Genomic DNA, 18,796 nt, shown 5'->3' with positions numbered 1-18,796 from the left:
AAAGGAAGCTTACATAACAATACCTTTGGCCATTAGGGGGCAGAAAAACTCCAAACACACAGCTTTTATCATCTTATAAAACGTGTTTACAAGTGAATGTCTACTTAAACATCTAGCAGCTTCAAGGCAACATTATAATTCTATCAGAATTGTGGCTTAAACTTACTCAGTGTTTTGACATTCTTCACTAGCTAGTCGCTAGTCATTTGTCTGACCTGTTTTGATGGTGCTCAATCATACAACGCAATACATAAAATCAAAACAAGCTAAAAGAAGCAAAAAAGCTCATAAAAGCTGAAAATGTTGTGATAGTTCCCTGTGGGTTTGACCGCAGGTGAGTCCATCCACATTACACCCAAGTGGTTGATTGTGTTTTTATCAAAAATCCCCTCCAGACATGTTTAAATATGAAATGCTCTGCTTTGAATACTAATTTGTGTCTGACATGGTTTTTCTATGAAAAAGTTAAATTCCCTTGTTAGAAATTCTTATCTATGAATATGCAAATATTGTTCATTTCAAAACTGCGGGACACAAGATGTCTCCTACTTCACTGAAAAGTTTAGTGTATGTGCACTGGAGGCTTCAAGTTTCCACATCACACTTGTGTAAGTTGCATACCGGACCACGAATGACTCCCAACTAGTTGTGATCTCACAAATTATGCTCGTAGGTACATGTCTTAAACTTTTAAGTTGAACACAGAGAAACTCGACTCCTTCATCAGATGGAGGTGAAAACAGTCTTCTGCTGTCAAATGCATATGTAATTCTGCACAGTGAAGCTCAAACAACCTAGTAACAATAAGCAAAACACATTTCTGAGTGGAGGGGAGACCTAAAAAATTGATTTCAATGGAAAATTTATAAAAAAAAGATGTTATTATGGGTGGAAACAGATTTTTTCAAATACACAGCAATATAATGGCTAAATCTATCTTAGTGGCTGGACATGTTCATCACATAGTGCATAAAATTTTGATTGAGAAAATGTACTGCAATTTGTAATAGCATAATGACACATCATGCAAAGTTGTTTCCTATCAAATCGAATAATCAATGCTCTGCATTTTCTGTTGCTGCAGTAGGGGTAAAATGTATCTGTTGACTTTGTGATACCTGCAGTTGTCATCAGGCAGTTTTCTACAGTCTTTGAAGTTACAATGGAAGTTTTAGAGGAGAGCTGTGTTTAATTAAGTGACATATTTATAACAGCTGGCAAACATTGTGCAAAGTCTGTTCCACATTCATTCTCAATCCTCATCTTCTGTTAGGCTGCAGATGACAAATCTGATCCTTCTCCATCTTTTATTTTCCAATCACACCTTCCATTATCAGCCCCATTAATAATTCAGAATTCTTCTTGTATCTTCTTCCCACCTCATCTTTTCACATCGTACTTAACCTCTCTCACAGTTGAAGAGTGCAAGAGTGCCTCAGCCAGTGGCAAAGACTCATCAAGATGTTACCTGTGTCAACATCAATCCATTCACATTAGTTACACTTGACTCCACAGTCAGCTGACGTAGATGGTGCTTGATGGAACAGACTCTGTAACTTGATATGACCTTGTCCTCTTAATTGGTTTTTGCAAAAACGCTCCAGAACCTTGTCAGTCTGGTGGAGGATGATCAGAGAATGAGAATGATGTTGAGATGAAGAAAGAGAGGTAGAGATAATAGATGATCAGAGGCAGAGAATAAGGGAGAAACAAGGCTCAAGATATTTATGAATCCATGTGATTACCTGAAAATGAATCAGGGCCCAATTATAATTGGAAACAGTGAAGATTCTCTGTCATAATTTAGACTCAGGAGACATGTTGTCAGTTCTGATGAAGAAATCAATAACATCAGATATCTAGGAAGTTGTAAATATTAAAACTTGACAGTTTTGAGGTGACAGGGACGTCACATGAGGTTAACATTCAGTAGAAAACAAGTTTGAGTGCTGAAAAGGGAACCATTATATAATCATGATTGTTAAATCGAAGCATTACCTTGACTTCATTCACACAGAAACATACAGCACTCAGGTACAAAGACCTCACAATTAGATAAAGCCTGAATATTTTTCTTTATTGTAGGGCTGCAACTAATGATTTGTTTCCTTATTGATTAATCTTTTGATTATAGTGCAATTAACCGTTAATTGTTGAGACTATAATCTTCTGTATATATCCCATAACAAAGTGCCAAATTCCAAGGTGACTTGTTCAGAGATGTCAAAACACAAAGATCAGTGGGCCGATGCGATGTCAGTGTGATCAGATCTGATTTATGAACTTCTCCACAACAATCCTGTATTCATTATTGGCTTTAACCTGAAATCGTTCACTGGAACAAAAAAAGGGTTTCTCTCTGTCCCCTCACATTATGACTGCCTACACATACCTTTTTTACCAATCAGGTCGGTCCAGCAGGAGACAGGGTCACGCCCTCCCAAATGTTCAAGCTGAAATCCTTAAGGTGGAACTATAATATTTCAGATTCTGCAGAAGTAGCAGACTCAATGAAATGCTGTTGATCATAGACTCTACAGTACAGTTATAAAAGCACCATCTCCATTCAATTACAATACAATAATCTTCATAAGTGCCGTGATGTTCACCATGTTCATGTATTCTTTTTCACAGCAGACATTTTGACTCATCATACAGTAGCAGAAAAAACACTGGTGGAACTGGTTTTGTTTGCAAGGGCTTAGTTCCATGAAGTGTCCCAGTAAGTCATTCATTTTAGCCAGCATGGACAGTACTGGCTCACCTAAATTTAATGCAGTCGTTATTAATTTTGCTGTACTACTATTGGTAAACAAAACCTGGGTCTCTGCAATCTGCATTTTTCACAGCAGATATTTTGACTTGTCATAGTGGGAAAAGTCCGGGTGTTACTAATTTTAACTTTGGCGGTCCCATCAGTGAAGGAGCTCTGCTGCGCTGTTGTTGGAGCAGGGACAATAACAGTCCTATAAAGCAGTGGAAAGACTCTTTTCTCCTCTTTCTTGTTAATGTGTCTGGAGGAGCAATTAGCCTACATCCCTTACGTCACCAGCTGCTGAAAATCCAGAAATGTACATGCAACTGCATTTACGATCATTGGTCAGGATGCACAATGCATCAAGTTAAAGCTCATTCATTGATTTGCCTCCCAGTGGATTCCTGGCATAGCTATCACCCCCCTCCACACAGACACACACACACACACACACACACACACACACACACACACACACACACGCATACATGCACACACATTTGGAAGTGCATAAAATATACAATAGTTGACCACATATATTTTGTATCATAATACTGGCCAAATGATATAACATACCTTTGCAGTACTGCAGTTTAGAAGCAGGTGTACATGTTATAATGAATAAAAAAAAAAACCTTATCTGGGTTTTCTAAAGGTTTTTAAGTGTGTGTCTGAAAAGAAAGGTATTGAATCTTTGGTGAATGAAGTTGGAATACTTCGGTGTAATAGCTCAGTGATTCTAACTCACAAAGATGAACCAGCCTTGTCTCCATTCGTCTCTGCTATGGTTGCCATGGTTATATTCATACTGAATGATACACTCAATACAGTATTTTTTTTTACTCTATTCGTTCTGTGAAAACAGCAGGCACCAACATATTTGCAGTGGGTGATCGTTTTTTTTTTCATCACATAAAATAAGTCAATATTTACTGCTAGTTGAGATATTTTAAAGAGATGCTCCAGATGAAAAGAATTAAGAGAGGTAACATACTAAAAGTCTTACAAATACAACCTTAGAGAGTTTTCCTAGTGATTAAAAGTTCAATCTTACTACTGAGAGAAGACCTTTAATACCACTGATTAGCTGGAAAATATGTTTCTCTCTTTTTAGGATTATAAAGATACAAATCAGTAAGCACCACCTGACTGTGACTTGAATATTTTTTGCCACCTAAGCCTGTATGGCTGATCATTAGTTTCTTTCGAGTACATTGCAGATTAATGCCTTGTCGGAGATTTTAGAGGTTGTTTGAACTATGATGATGATGGCATTAACTATTAACATGTGGCCAAAAATGGCATTAATTAATTAAAATGGTGACATTATTGAAACATAAAGTTTAGAAAAACCTATTTGGACAGGCACTGATTGTGACTTAGAGCCAGATAGATAAGCAAATTATCCAAAAAAGAAAGATGACATGATACTGTTTCCCAAAGGCAGTGTGATCCCACACCCGATGAACATTCCTCAGTGAAATACATCACTGAGTTATCACAACAAAACCACACACTGGAAAAAGAAGTACTATAGAACTGTGTGAAGTAAATGACACAAATTTAAACACACCAGCATTTTACTTTATTATATGTATAAAATATACATTATACAGTTTATACAGTACCAGTAAAAAGCTTGGACACAGTTTCCCATTTATGTGAAAACTTATAAATTCTGCATTGTGGTATAAGAAAGAGTGAGAAAAATGGCCAAGATGCCTGTCTGTAGGTGTTTATTTGAAGCGTATTTGTCTTAACATTCGAATATGATAACCATGTAGGAACAGCCCTATCGCTCTCTTCAGAAAGTATAAAAATAAAATGACCATGCACATTTTTTAATTGCTCTACTTTGTATAAAAGTTCACGTGGGAGACCTAATGTGGTTGGATACAGTGAATTAATGTGCCATTAATTTAGCAGTAATGCATAACTGTCCAGTGCAGGTGTCAGGATGTCATTAACATGACTTTACCTCTGCATAATAAAACTAACTCTGCTAAGTTGAGATAGAAATGTGTGTTTAGAAATAGATCTTATTTCGCCAGCAAAGAGGTTGTTCAATTATTCATGCCTTAATCTATCATTCATCCATTGTCCTTTTTTCTCCTGTTTATGACGCTATAGAGCTGTACTGTTGTTCCAACTGTAAACTGTGTTTCATTATCATGTGTGAGTTTATCTTTGCAGTAGATTTTACAGTTAAATTGTTATAAAACTTAATGGTTGTATTATTCCACAGGTTTGATTACAGCCAACATCAATTATTAAACACAATTGTTTTGACGTCTGAAGGAAATACATCGATAGTGATAATAAATAGTATTGATAACACAGTGTGAATGATTTGAGATGATATAGATGCAGAAAAATATGTTGTAAATGACTAGATGTATTATCAGATTAGTTTGTCTCAGATCTTGGATTTCAGACTCTTATTTTAATGATCATGTATTTGTGGTTTGTTGGCAACTTGTCATTGTCTCTTGTTGTTGATGCTGTGAGTGAAGTGAAACCAATGAGGGACATGCGTCCTTTAGTGCTCCCCTCGAAGCAACTCAACCCAGTTAACAGTTTATTGATCTCCAATATCTCCAGATGCAACCTAGATGACATTTAACACACACAGAGGCCTTACTCTCCAGATTAATGGACAGGTAGTAGCACTAATACAGCACACATGCTCTTTGAGTGTTGGTGTCCCTGAATAAATCAGCCAAATTTTATTACTATGTCGATGGCCTGGGTGTCTAAAACATACAAAATAGATTTCTGCATAAAAGATGAAGACATAACAGTGTCAGTTTGTCTTTTTTATATCTTTCAATGATTTGAAATATGCTTATTTAGTTTCTTGGAAGATGAGAATATTGATACCAAATATCATGTGTGCACAGTAAATATGAAGTTATTGCCAGCAGTCTACAGATTCAATAACAGATTTGTTAGTATCGGAGCTTTTGAATTTGTTTATTTAACCAATCCAGATGTCTAAACTCAGAGTTGCTTGCAGCTGTGAACCCAAATCATTTGCAACACTCTCATTTTTACTCATATATGCAGCGAAATGCTCACACTGTAGAACCTAGCTGTCAAGAGTACATTAATCTGCATTAGATTTGGTTTATTTTAGCTGATAACTACCCATTAAAATATACTTGGATCACCCCTTTTACCTGCTGTTTCATATTATAAACTCAAAAACCAATGGTGGGCATCCGGTGATCTAGTGGTGTAGACACAACATGTCCGGATCTTTATTATCACTTAGATACTAGATGATTAATCCAATAATCGTAAAAACTATCAACAGATTAATAAATAATGGAGGTAATCATCGCACTTTTGTTGATAGAGCTGATTGATTGAGCTGTATGTAACCTGCATAGTGCTCTTTATATTCCATTATTCACTGCTTTTATTGGATAGCTTTTCAGACTGATTGCAGAGTCATCCTGCATTACTACGTGATAACTTTGAAAGTTACAGCATGAAAAGATCATTAGAGAGGCAATGGTGAATGCAGTCAATAAGGATTCAATTCAAAGCCATACACACATGAGAAAATACCCTTATGGTCCTGTTTGCAACCTCATTCAGCATTTAACATCATGCAACTGAGATAAATACTTGCCAATAAAACTGAATAGATGAATACCACCAATACTCTTCCCAGCCTCAGTCTTCATCTCATCAGTGTTGACCTTCAAAAACACAACAAACTGAATTTAAAAATAGAGCACAGAAAAAAGCTGTTACTGAATGAGTCTTTGCTTTAGAATAATAGTTTTTTGTTGTTTTTTTTTCGACCCACACAAACGTGTAAATGTGTTGATGTTCTTAATTTCATTTCAGTGAGGTAATGCAGTGCTGTAACCATGGCAACCTATCCAGTGCATGCACATGCAAGGCCACCCCTCATTTCACTACCAGCTCTGCCAGGTCAGACCTTCATATACCAACATTTAGACATGTTTTACAGGTGGAAGTGGCACATTATCCCGTTTTTCTCCCTGAATATCAGCCGTGATGCCAGCAGTAATGAAACATCTACCAGTCATTTAGCCATAACACACGGCAAGCACTTCATGGCCACGTGGGAATGTTATGAAAAATGATATTTTAAGTTAACAGATTGACTGTGTATAGCCATTTTTTTTCCCAACCTTCACCATTACTCTGAAGCACATACTGTACAGCTGCAGAGGTGAGTTTAATAAATTACTCTGACTGAGTTCTCAAAGGTGAAGCTGTGTAGCAGCCACAAGGGATTTCTTTTACTGCACTCATACTATCCTCCCCTGTGTTGCATCTTTCAATTTGAAATTGCCTCCTAGCTTTTAAACTCACTATCTTACCACTCAGCCATTTTTGCTTTGCTAGATTTTGCATGCCTTCACTAACTAGAGCTATAATAATTTAGCATTTCCAGTAAAAGGTTGTATGAGCACATAAAACCTTGGAGCAACAGCACTCTGCGCTTGTGCCACTGATTCAGGTAAACAGGGCCCCTACTCACCCTGACAATCTGGTGTGCCAGTAGAATGGTTGATGGTTTCATGAGGTCCCCAGTAACACTGCAGCACCTGCCCAACACTCCTGATGTGTCATCTCTTGGCCGATGTGTGTGTGCATAGTATGGTATAAGCTGATATGCAGAAACATAGAGAGGTGGGAGGTTAAGCAGGCAAACACCAACTGTGATGGTTTAATATTCAATTCAATTCAATTCAATTTTATTTATATAGCACCAAATGACATGTGAGGAATCACTCTCAAGGTGCAATAGATTGATTAGAGGAGAGCAGAGAAGAGTGTAGGAAGTATCTCAAAATATCAGGTTTCAATGTTTAGTTTTCTAGGTTTGTAAGTTATGTTTGTTCTTAATTTCTCAAATTTCACCCAGCAGTGCTCAGGAACAAGAGACAGGTGCTCAAACTTAGCCTAGTGTTTACTAAGTAGAGATTTACGCATCACTAAAATAAAACCAGTTGCACCACACAAACTAGATCTTACCTAGAGATTAGTTGTTACTAAATATTTACACCTACTAATTGCCAGGTGGAACTGTTGTGCAAACTGGCTGAATGAACTAACTGACAAGACTAACATATCTGACCTGACACTTGAAATTTCACAAGAGGAACACAATATACCTCAAACTAGAAAACTTTATGCCAGTAACGTTCGACTATATGACCAAATAACAACGGTTAGTTTAGCATAATCGCATGTTTTACTCTCAGTGTAAACTGCATGAATACTACTAATTCTAAAACAAACATAGTTCTCCAGGTATGTAGATATAAATGAAATAGAGTCACACCTAGATTCAGACAGGATTTGCAGTTAAGTTTATTTTATCTTTTGGCCCCTAAAACTATTAATTTTGGAAATTATGTTATAGCTTGTGATGCTACAGTGACTTCCTGTGCCCAGTTGGTTGCTCCTTATTGGACAGCACTACAGATGTTTCCTAGCAACTGAGTTACACATTACTGAAGTGTTTACTAGCTAAAACATTTCTGAAGTTTAAATGGTGAAACCTGTCCTGTTTTAGTAAAATCACTAGTTTAAAACTAGTTAGTAGTCACTAAGAACTCAGGAAGGACTTTACACACAAATTTAGTGATGGACTTATGAACGGCTGGTGCAATCCTGTCTAAGAGTCCAGTGTGTGGGAAGCTTCTGTTCCATGTAGTCAGTTTTCAGAATATTGGGGCTGCCACATTTAATTAAGAGACACATTAGTTTTGATTAGCACAATTTTAATTTGTAATGACAACTAGGCCTTATGGATTTACAGTATATTCGAAACATATGAGCCAAATATGTCACAGCGTGCCAAAGGGGGACACATCACATAAGATGGACTTTTTGAAGGGAGAGTTTGCTTGTGATACTGGCAGAGAGAGAAAGAATACCTTTGTGGTTGTTATCAGGACGTAGCTCTGTATATGAGCCGGATGAGACAATCTGGAAGAAAGGAAACACGAGTCAGAAATATATTGTTTGAAAAGAAGAGTAAAGAGGTATCAACTGCTGAGGTATGGGTATCTTTTTCATGATGCTAATATTGAATAGATTTTATCTTTTAGTTTAGGTTTATTTGATAGATGTCTTGGCTTCATGATCAGTTGGTGGTACATCTACTCAGTATGTAATACATTAAAATACTAAATACTAAAAGCAATAAATTGAATACGGCCCTGTGATTACGGTACTGTATCTGGCCAAACACCAAGAGTGCTGGAGAACATATATTTCTGGGTTGACTTTGTACTGGCTTGTCTGTGCTTTAAGTAGGCAAATGTTTACGCTAATAAATGTGTAAATCTTGTGGTGAGATCATTTTATCAATGAAATATCTTATATTTTTCTTTGAAAACTACTGTATTGCAGCCCTGATGCATTAATGATAAGAACAGGTTTCACATGTACAGTACCAGTCAAAAGTTATATGCGCATGTACATTACTGGTACTGTACATGTATGTTCCATTTACAAACCCCACAGCAACATCTTTCTCTTTGATTGCCTGCTTATTGAACTGGGTAGGAATAGCAGTTCCTCAGCTTTCATCAAGAGCTTCCAAATGTCAAGTGCTGTTATCAGTGATCAATACACATTTGCTTGATTAGTGTAATTAATAGGGACTCTAGCAAGGCTGAGTACATATCGATTTGGTTCTAAATGACCATAGGTGAATGGTGCATGTTCTGCCTGATCTAATACTTCCGACAACCTGTCACTTGCAGCACAAAGTGTGGAATCAGTTCTCCTGGCAGATGTTTCGTGAGCACTCATGGACCCAGCAGGTTAAAATGAGAGATCCTCTTTCAAACTAAAATTAAAGTTATACTTATTTCATAGTTTTTAAGTTAGCACCTTGTTGGAGAACAAATCAACAAGAAAACAATCCATTAGTGGATTTTAAAGGAATCAATGACTCATTTAGAAGCTGGACCTGTTTTTAGCGTGAGATAAATGGTTTGGTGCCAATTTGGCCTGAATTGTGATGTATTGTGGAGTGTACATTTGTGCACAAGCTTCTCTTGAAGGTAATATGAGTGCAACTTTTTGCTCCTTGCTTGTGTGTCTGAGCCAAGGATTTAAATAATGACTAGATCAGTGTCTGAATGTTATCCAAGGAGACTCCTCTGCAACTGTTCCCATATTGAATTATCTTTGTAGCTAGCAGCATATGCAGAGTCATACCTAGGGGATTAGATGGTTGATATCTGTGACTCATGCACACTGGAATCACTGTTGTTAAGGTTTTGTTTTTTGTAAAATAAGATAGGAAACTGACTTGTGCCACAGCCTTTTTTTGGGGAAATGCAAATGAACTGAGCCTTCAGTTATAACAACAAGTAAAGAAAAGTCAACAAAAGCTTGACCATGCTCAATGACTCCTTGTAATGTGATTGTGCTCTACCTGTCCATACAAACCGGCAAAGATCTGGAGGAGGGAAAAGTAAAACATCTAGCAAGCTTCTTTAGGAGCTCATAGACTAAATAATATATAAAAGCCAAGTCAATACTGGACTGGTGGGTAGACAAAAAGAGGTTCTAAAGAGAGACTCTAAAGGCACAAATACACTCCCGAGTGGAGGCGTACATGGACAGCTGCGGACACCACAGATAGTAGTAGTTTTGTTTATACTACTTTCTGGAGTCCGCTTGGAGGATGCGTTCCACACATGCACAGTAGATGGGCATCTACAGGAAGACAGCATAGTGGCCACAACCAATTGGAGATACGCTGATGTCCACACAGAGCCTATGTGTACACCCTCAGATGACGAAATTTATGTCACACGGACCCTAGCGGACCCTTGCATACTTGCAGACGTGGAAAGTATAATTTTGGCTTGAGGGGAGTCATTTGTGATCGTATGGAAGCATGCTAGCATTTGCTAACATGATAGCCATTAAAAATTTAAAGAAGAAACGGTACATGAAGGCTTGTTGCAGTGAGATTATTTCTGGAGTCTGTTTTCTTCCCTCTTTTAGTAGAAATGCATTTAATGTGGGGCCCCCTGGTGGTCCATGTCTTGGAATGTACCACAATATCTCTTGTTCTACTTCCTGTGGAGGCTTATGATTCTGGTTTTCCCCCTCTCTCTTCCCACATGAATCCCTTCTAGTGAAATATATATGTATTTATTTCATAGATGAATAAATTTAAAAGTCTTACATACTGGGACTGCCACAAGTACAAAAAAATCTCAAGTTAAAAGCAGAGAAGTTAGTATTTTAGCCAGGGGCCACACGTTCCTGAGCTTGAACTATAATAAAATCCTTTTGGCATTTGTAAAACTGATTGGGAACCAGTCCAGCAGAGACAAAATTGGGGTGATAAGGTCTCTGTGCAGCACTACTGTAGTACCATCATCCATACTGGGGACAAGCAGAAGATGTGAAATTGAATTTTTGACTACTGTATGAAGGTTATAAAGTCGGCTGAGAAAAAAAAAAGACATTTGATACACTCTAAATGAAAGATGCAAGACAATTCTGCACTCATAACCTCATCCTTAAAAGTCAAATCACTGTGAAAAACCACTCACACGTTTCTGGCCACTTATCTAATGCTGGCAGATAGACCTCTTTGCTGCTGGAAATGGCAAAATGTTACTTCAGACTTTTTATCGCTGACATATAATAAGGTTCAAGACATACAGCACTTGACATCATGAAGTCACTTTCTTAAAACGTCAAGAGTCGGGTGGATCATTTGCTTCTGAGAGGACACACAGTTTGGTGTTAGTGGTGTAGCAATAAAATAATGCATATCTACTCTTTCTAATGCATTATTACACTTTCGTGAAGGAGCATGTAGAAAGGAAAGATTAAACAAACAATGGAGTCTTGTGGCTGGACATGTGTTGTATTTGCTGAGGAGGAGGATGAGTTGCCAATGGTGACTGTGAACGTTATATTGGAGTAAGTACGAATCAGTCAAGAGCAGTGCCGGTGACACCTACCCAATGCCAATAGGCATTCATTTAAAACTGGATGATCAATGGTGCTGAAGGATGCACTGAGGTCTAAAAGGATTAAAAGTAAAGAAGCGTGTGCCTCTGTTATTAGAAGACATTAATGAAGAGTCTCTTACTCTCTCTATACACCTCTTACAAGCTCAGTGCTCTTCCTCAGGCAGTAGTAATTGACTGCATTGTGTACGTCATGTTACAGCCGCTCTTATGTCTGTCTTGTGCTCTCAGTGTGCTCTTGATTTGTGTTTCACTTTTTTTTAATGTGGAAGGACCTTCCACATGTCTTTCTGTTGTTTCTCCTCTTTGGAAGTGTCCTCTTTGGAAGTGTTTCTTTAAAAGCTAGACTTGTTTATCTACTTGTTATCTGCTTTTCTTCCACTGGCACAAGCTGTAGTTGCAGAGGTGAATCTGTTGATTTAGGCAGCAGATTAAAAAAAATATGTTTAAAGGCTGTCAAGCTACTGTCACTTTCTTTATGTCGTCACTGTCTGACACATTATGTTCTGCTTGATGTGCTGCATTGATTTTTCTTTTTCCTGCAGTGGCTTTAAGATGCTTAACAGGAATTCTGAATGTAGAATTGTGGAGTATAGTGTATTAAGCATCCAGGTCACATAAATGTGTTGATACTGCTTGTGAGCACACATAACAAGGGATTAAACACTGTTAACATTGGCTGTACAGTCAGAGTGCAGTAAGCATGCCACTCTGCAGAGCAAAGCATTGAAGCTCCGCTGCTCCCTGCGAGGCTGATGACCTACTTTTCCACTCCAGGCAATAACATACTGTACTGTATCCAGCCATGTAAAATTCCTTCATCGCTCTCTGCATTGCATGTGAAAAGGGGTGGGGGGGGGGGCTCTGGCTGGCTGAAACACCTGAGCTACTGATGCTAGTTTGCAGACACTCACCCACTAGAACCTGCATGTAGTGATACAGTAAGCTAATGCCAGGCTTTGTTTCCACTGAAAACCTGAAGTGGTGGAGAGGCTGCATGAAATAATTCAAAGACTGTCGCTATCTGCAGGTCAATAAAAGTAGGATAGAGAAAGGCTCGATGTCAGGCTGGTTGAAAAGAGAGGAGGCAGTTAATAATAGCCTGCTGACAGAGGGCAATGTACTAGAATCAAGTGGGTTGTAAAAAAAAAAAAACAAAGCAAGAAAAAACAGCTCCACTTATACTGTAAATGAGTGTCTTGGGTGAACTAAGCCTTGCTCTAACTGACTCACATAAATACTCATAACGTGTATTCACTTCCACAGACAAGCACAAGCATGCGCAGAGACTGAGCCTGATCAGTGTGCAATGTTCTAAAATTGTCTTTTTCACTAATATCAAATTCTGTGAAATCATTGGAATTTTAATGCAAGGTAACATAAGACCAGGGGTTGCTGTGGCACAAAAACAGAAATAAATGATGGTGGAAACATTGAATTTTATAATGACTGGATCAGTCACATAAATACATAAATAAATTTAACACTTATATATTTAATGTCTCATTTAATTTGTGATCTATTTATTTATGGTGAAAATTAAGCATTAAATTATATAATTATATATTTATTAATTTATTTAATTATATAATTATTTATGTATTTATATATTTAGTTTCGGCCCTTAAAACCCTCCATAGTGGGGCACGCTTATGTTAGATACTTTAGTTAAATGTTGCTAACAGGGCAGATATTGTTATCAAGTAGCATTAAACTAAAGAGAAGCAGGTGAGCGAACTGTCAATCAACGGCTACTATAAGTCTTCAAATCTTACTAACGGAGCAATAATTTCCAAAATGACCACCAGCACACTTAGAGGGCCTCAATTTAGAAGTTGAGACCATAATGACTCATTGAAAAAAAATATTGATTCAGTATTTCTAGACAGAAGTTGACAATTCTTGAATGGGAGACCGTTGGAGCCAGCATCTAGCGGCCGTCAGTGGCATTGCAGTTTAAGGTACCTCCGCACTGACTTCAGCCGCCAGCAATAGGTTGATGTAAAATGGAAGCACTAAGACCAATGTCATACAGATAAAAACAAAATAATCTATCTTTAAAATCCCTTGAATGACGATCTTAGTTCTTAAACATTAAATTATTCAGCACTTTTGTTAATAAGTAATCAGATTCATTGCTGGATTCAGATTTAATAAAATACTGGGGATGCACCGATCAGACTTTTTCAGTCCCGATACAGATACCGATACCTGGGCTTTAGGTATTGGCCGATACCGAGTACTGCCAGTACTACCAGTGTTTGATTAATAAGCTATATGCCTCACTGGGAGGAAGAGACTGGGATCATTCTTCTATGTGTAAGGCAACATCAGGATTGACTTAAATATTGCTTTCCTAACTTTGTAAAACAAAATGTAACAAATAAATACATAGATATAAATTTCATGAATTGTTATTTATTAAAATAATGTTATCCGATACCAGATCGGCCTATTGTCACCAGTACCCGATCCAGCTATTTGAGTCAGCATTGGACCGATATCCAATCCACATACATTCCCATTTCAGTTGCAAAAATTAGGCAGTATGTCCAGATTAACCTCTTTAGGGGTCAAGAAGAAAATTATGATAATTATTATACACATGTATGTATATATAAAATAATGTCAGATATGGTTTTGTCTGTCATCTCCCCCAGGACGCTGTGACAGGGCTTTAAATAGCAACAGAATCATTGTTGTGTATTCTGCTCAGTGTCATCAACGCCCAGAGGTAGTTAACCTTTAAATGGCTGTAAAAGCTAGTTGGATGTGAGCAGTCGTGACACCAACGGGTGGGGGCAGCAGGCCAAGATGAGAGCAAAGGAGGAATCATGTCATAGCCCGGCCAGTGAATCACTCTCCCATGGCAGTCTCTGAGACAAGTGATGGCCCATGATGCTTGCGTATGCTGAGATGTGTTGCATGTCTCCACAGACGAAATGCTGTGGCAGTGGGCTCTGACGAAGAGATGTGAAACACAGTGTTTGTGATTATAGGCCTCCCAAGGATGCTGAGTGTAGACATAGCAGAATGGATTTAAAATGTCGCCTGTTTCTAAAAAGTGTAGACTTTGTGTGCCTGTCATTTCAAAAAATCCTCTGCTGAGGATTTTCCCCACTTAAGCTGCAGTGAGATTCTGCAAATAGCTGGTTGGCAGGTTTTTACCCATGCTAGCAGCATGCCTCTAGGGATAGCAATTTCAGTCTGTCCAACACTTTGGTCCAGACTGAAATATCTCAACAGCTATGTGACGGTTTGCCACTTTTACTTCAGAGTCAGAATGATGCTTCTTGCAGACAAGAGTTAAGTTCCACAGAGTGCGCTGAATGTGTTTGCCTGCAGCCTGAGCAGGACTTCACTCACTTCTCCAATAAGTCAAATGTGCCAGGACGGTTTTTGTTTTTCTGTAAGACAGCTGCTTTTTTGAATGGATTTTTTTAGCTTGTTCCCTTTAGGCTTGTTGAAAACAAGTGAACATTCTTGTCTCAACTGAATGCAAAATGAAAAATGTAATACTCAGTCGTCTTGGAGCCTTGAGAGATGTCTGTTCATCCACACAGATTAGCTTACCTGGGTCTCATTGCCCAACTAGGGATGACCTTGTAAGACCAGCTCCTGCTGTCCATGCAGAAAATGGGTTTGTGTTGAATATAACTGAATCTAAAAACAGTCTCTATGACTGCACCAAGAACAAAAGCCTACTATAGTACTATCATCATATTTCTCCTTGTCTACTCAGTTAGGCATAAAACCAAAATGTGTTAAATTTACAGTGATATTGAATTGAGAAAAACAATTACAAACAACTTTGGTGCAGACTAGGGCTGTGCAATATGACGGTATATATAGTGTGATAATAGAAAAATGTCTATTGTTTCGTATTATGCTCGATCGTTTTTTTTGTTGTGATGCAAATCACACTCTTTACAGCAATATTTTTCGTCATTTGGAGTCTTTCCATCTTTTGCGCGGATTACATTGATAAATTATTCTTCTTGGCTTTTTAGTTGCAAAGCTTTTATTGCACTTACAGTAAATGAGTTTAGTTGTCATCAACTCTTGAACTCTCCACCACTGTCTGTCTCTCCTCTGCTGCGCTGCACACACACAGGGGCACGGACCAACTATTTATTCATTGAATTAAAATGTGTTACATGGGATGGGTATCATCATCAGGATATGAAATAACCCATATGGGGATATGAGATTTTGGTTTTATCACCCAGCCCAGGTGCAGACTAAAATATCTCAACAACTATTACATAGAGTGCTATAAAACTTTGTACATACATTCATGGTCCCCAGAGTATGAGTATGAGTCCTACGGACTTTGGTGATCCTTATGTTTTCCTACAGTAGGATGAAACTGGTGTGGATTTACACAATTAAAAGTAAAGATCAGTCATAGTTAATTCAACCTTGAAATTAGTTACCTAACATTGTACATTAACAGCATATAAAAGTGATACTCTATTTTTGGTTTTAGTGCCATAATTAGAAAAGGTTCTTAGGAAATAATTATATTAACTGGGTCATTTAATGGGGAGGTTGCTCTCCACCGAAGTGGGAGTCCTCTATAAGACAGTCTGCTAATACTCATATTTGCCGTTACTTGTAGTAAAACGAACCACTAATCTGCTGGCAGTGTGTTGATGCAGAGGGCAGGAACAAAACAAGTGATTGGCCACTGCTGTTCACTGAATTCCCTGCAGCTTGCACTTGAGTGTTACTCATTCCAACTTATACACTCTTAAATATTAAGCCTCCATTACCGCTTTTTATTCTGCTTGTAGCTGATGAACTTGCAGCTGAACTCTGTATTTATCTGCAAACTGGCAGATAACCCGTAATGAATATTCATGAATTTGCCAGGCACTCATGTGAGTCCTTCTCCCCGCTACTTTTTTCTCCTCTCTACTTTTTCCAGTGCCCTCCATGCTCAGTCCTCTCACATGCCCCCAGTGTCTCTGCGTCGTCATACTCCTCCTCCTTCTCCTGCTCATTTGTCAGTCTCATCTATGCTGTCTACCTTTACTCCATTCCCAAAGCCTCCTATCCATCCTCTTCTTTAACTGCCTTTTAATTAAATTGCTTTGTCTTCTCAAGCTTTCCTCCGTAGTGTCTTCATAGTTATAGTCTGTCTCATTCTCTGTTAAACTGTGATGAATTACTTTTGAGCTCTTTTTAGTGTTTATTGGATAAATGCTGGTTTGTCTCAGCTCATCATTTCATGCAGAGTTCATGTGGTACTTTTGTTGGCTTTTCTAAAGAGAGCTACCCCCGAGCAGTTTTCTTCTTCTTGTATGCAGGTATTATCAGCCAGTCTATAATGTGACTTATCTTGGCCTCAGGCTTCTAAAGGAAGTTGGGTGTCAGTAATGCTTTTGCTGTATACTTCTCCACATTTTTTTCCCTTTTTCTCTCATTTTGGACAAGTCCACTCTCCTTTCAGTGTGGCCCTTATCACTTCTAACTCCCTGGGAAGGATGTAGACAAAGACATAATCCGTCATGTGCTTCCCATTCACAAACAGTAGTGTTCAATGGGGAGCCCAGTTAAGCTAGAAGCATCACAGTGAGGGGTTTGAACCTGGGGGGTTTTGGGTAAACATTTAGTATTTTTATGTTTTATTCAGTTTTTCACAGAATTTGGTTCTGTTTAATGTTGCTGCCAGTTTAGATAGTCACACTTCACACTCAAGATGCATTACTGTGTTGTTTGATGACTTGCCATCCTCTTTATAGGAAACAGTTTAATGTAGAGTGATGATTATTTCCATTATTGTTAATCTGTCAATTATTATTTTGATTCATCATTTAGCCTATAAAATGTCAGAAAATATGGGAAAATGTCTATCAATTTCCCAGAGTCCAAGGAAACATCTTGGTATTGCTTGTTTTGTCTGACAAGATATTCAATTGATATTAAACAGAGAAAACGAGCAAATCACCACATTTGAGAGGCTAAAAACAGCTAGGACTTTGTATTTTTGCTTGATCTTGCTTTAATAAATACTACTTGATTATCCAAATTGTTGCAATCAATTTTCAGATGACTTATCAGTGAATTGACTAATTGCTTCAACAGTAGCTCAGATGTAGATGGATAGTGGGCTGGATGACAGGTGATTGACCTTATCTGCAGTGAGTTTATGTGTGGATGTTTGTGTGTTTGCCGAGATCAGGATATCTCATCAGTCCATGAATAGAGACTTTATATTATCAGCAGTGGGTGACTGAGACTGTGGCCAAGTTGTCATCGATGTGAGTGGGTCTGTGAGAGTATTGGATGTGTTCAGAGAGATGAGTCTGTTCTCTATAGCCTGGGCACTTGTGATCCTCATGCTACAAATCATGTTGTTATCTTTGTTGTGTGTTCTGGCACTCGCTGAAATCCAACTCTGGGACAACTATGAATACTTGGGGTTGAGGAAGCAGAAAGAGGGGGAGGGTGGCATCGCCTTCTCATTGCCAGAAAGTGATTCTGGGTCTGTGTCTTAGGCTGTTGTAACGACTCTAAAATGAAAGAGCTTGTCTCCTCTGCCAGCACAGCACACAGAGCGGTCTTTGTAGTTCTGGTCAGTCCTCACTGAGGCTCCAACTCTGTTGAACCACAGGACTTCATGTACGGTAGACGCATCTGTTCGATTAGAATTTACTGTGGATTTATCTGTAATAACGGCACTAAATGTTTCATCAATATTGTTTGATGATCTCTGCTGGGTAGATGTTCAGTGATATACTCATGTAAATCATTGAGCTCCATGTGAGACAGTTGCTGAAATCAATTATGCATCCAGTCTTTCTATCGGCACATAAACTGTGTTAATATCCTGCTCAGTGGCAATTGATGATTCCTGTGCAGCAGCTCTTTGTCCCCTAACGATTAAGCTTCATTTTAAATGTCAGCAATGTCTGTACCTGAATTAATGACAAGGTAGTAGTTTGATGGTGTCCCATTTGGATACATTAACATCCTGCCTGTTTGTTATTATGAAAAATTTGATAAGAAACACTGATTACCAACTTAAAGACTA

At 38.2% G+C, this 18,796-nt stretch overlaps 1 protein-coding gene across 3 annotated transcripts in view; it reads left to right on the top strand.

The window, feature by feature from the left end:
* Window positions 1-18,796, top strand: part of gnai2b (guanine nucleotide binding protein (G protein), alpha inhibiting activity polypeptide 2b) — a 42,328-nt gene that overhangs the window by 6,806 nt on the left and 16,726 nt on the right. The window contains exon 2 of one of the 3 annotated variants that reach the window (XM_067587113.1): window positions 6,614-6,700. The exons of the other annotated variants lie outside the window; for them this stretch is intronic. Within the exon in view, the coding sequence (XP_067443214.1) occupies window positions 6,637-6,700 (64 nt within the window). The 5' untranslated portion in view covers window positions 6,614-6,636. The remainder of the gene's footprint in view (window positions 1-6,613; window positions 6,701-18,796) is intronic. 3 annotated transcript variants of the gene reach the window in all.

This window comes from Thunnus thynnus, chromosome 4 (genome assembly GCF_963924715.1).
Source record: "Thunnus thynnus chromosome 4, fThuThy2.1, whole genome shotgun sequence".
Taxonomy (NCBI): Eukaryota; Metazoa; Chordata; class Actinopteri; order Scombriformes; family Scombridae; genus Thunnus; species Thunnus thynnus.
Note: the sequence above shows the minus strand (reverse complement) of the source record. Positions and strands in the feature narration are given on the sequence as shown.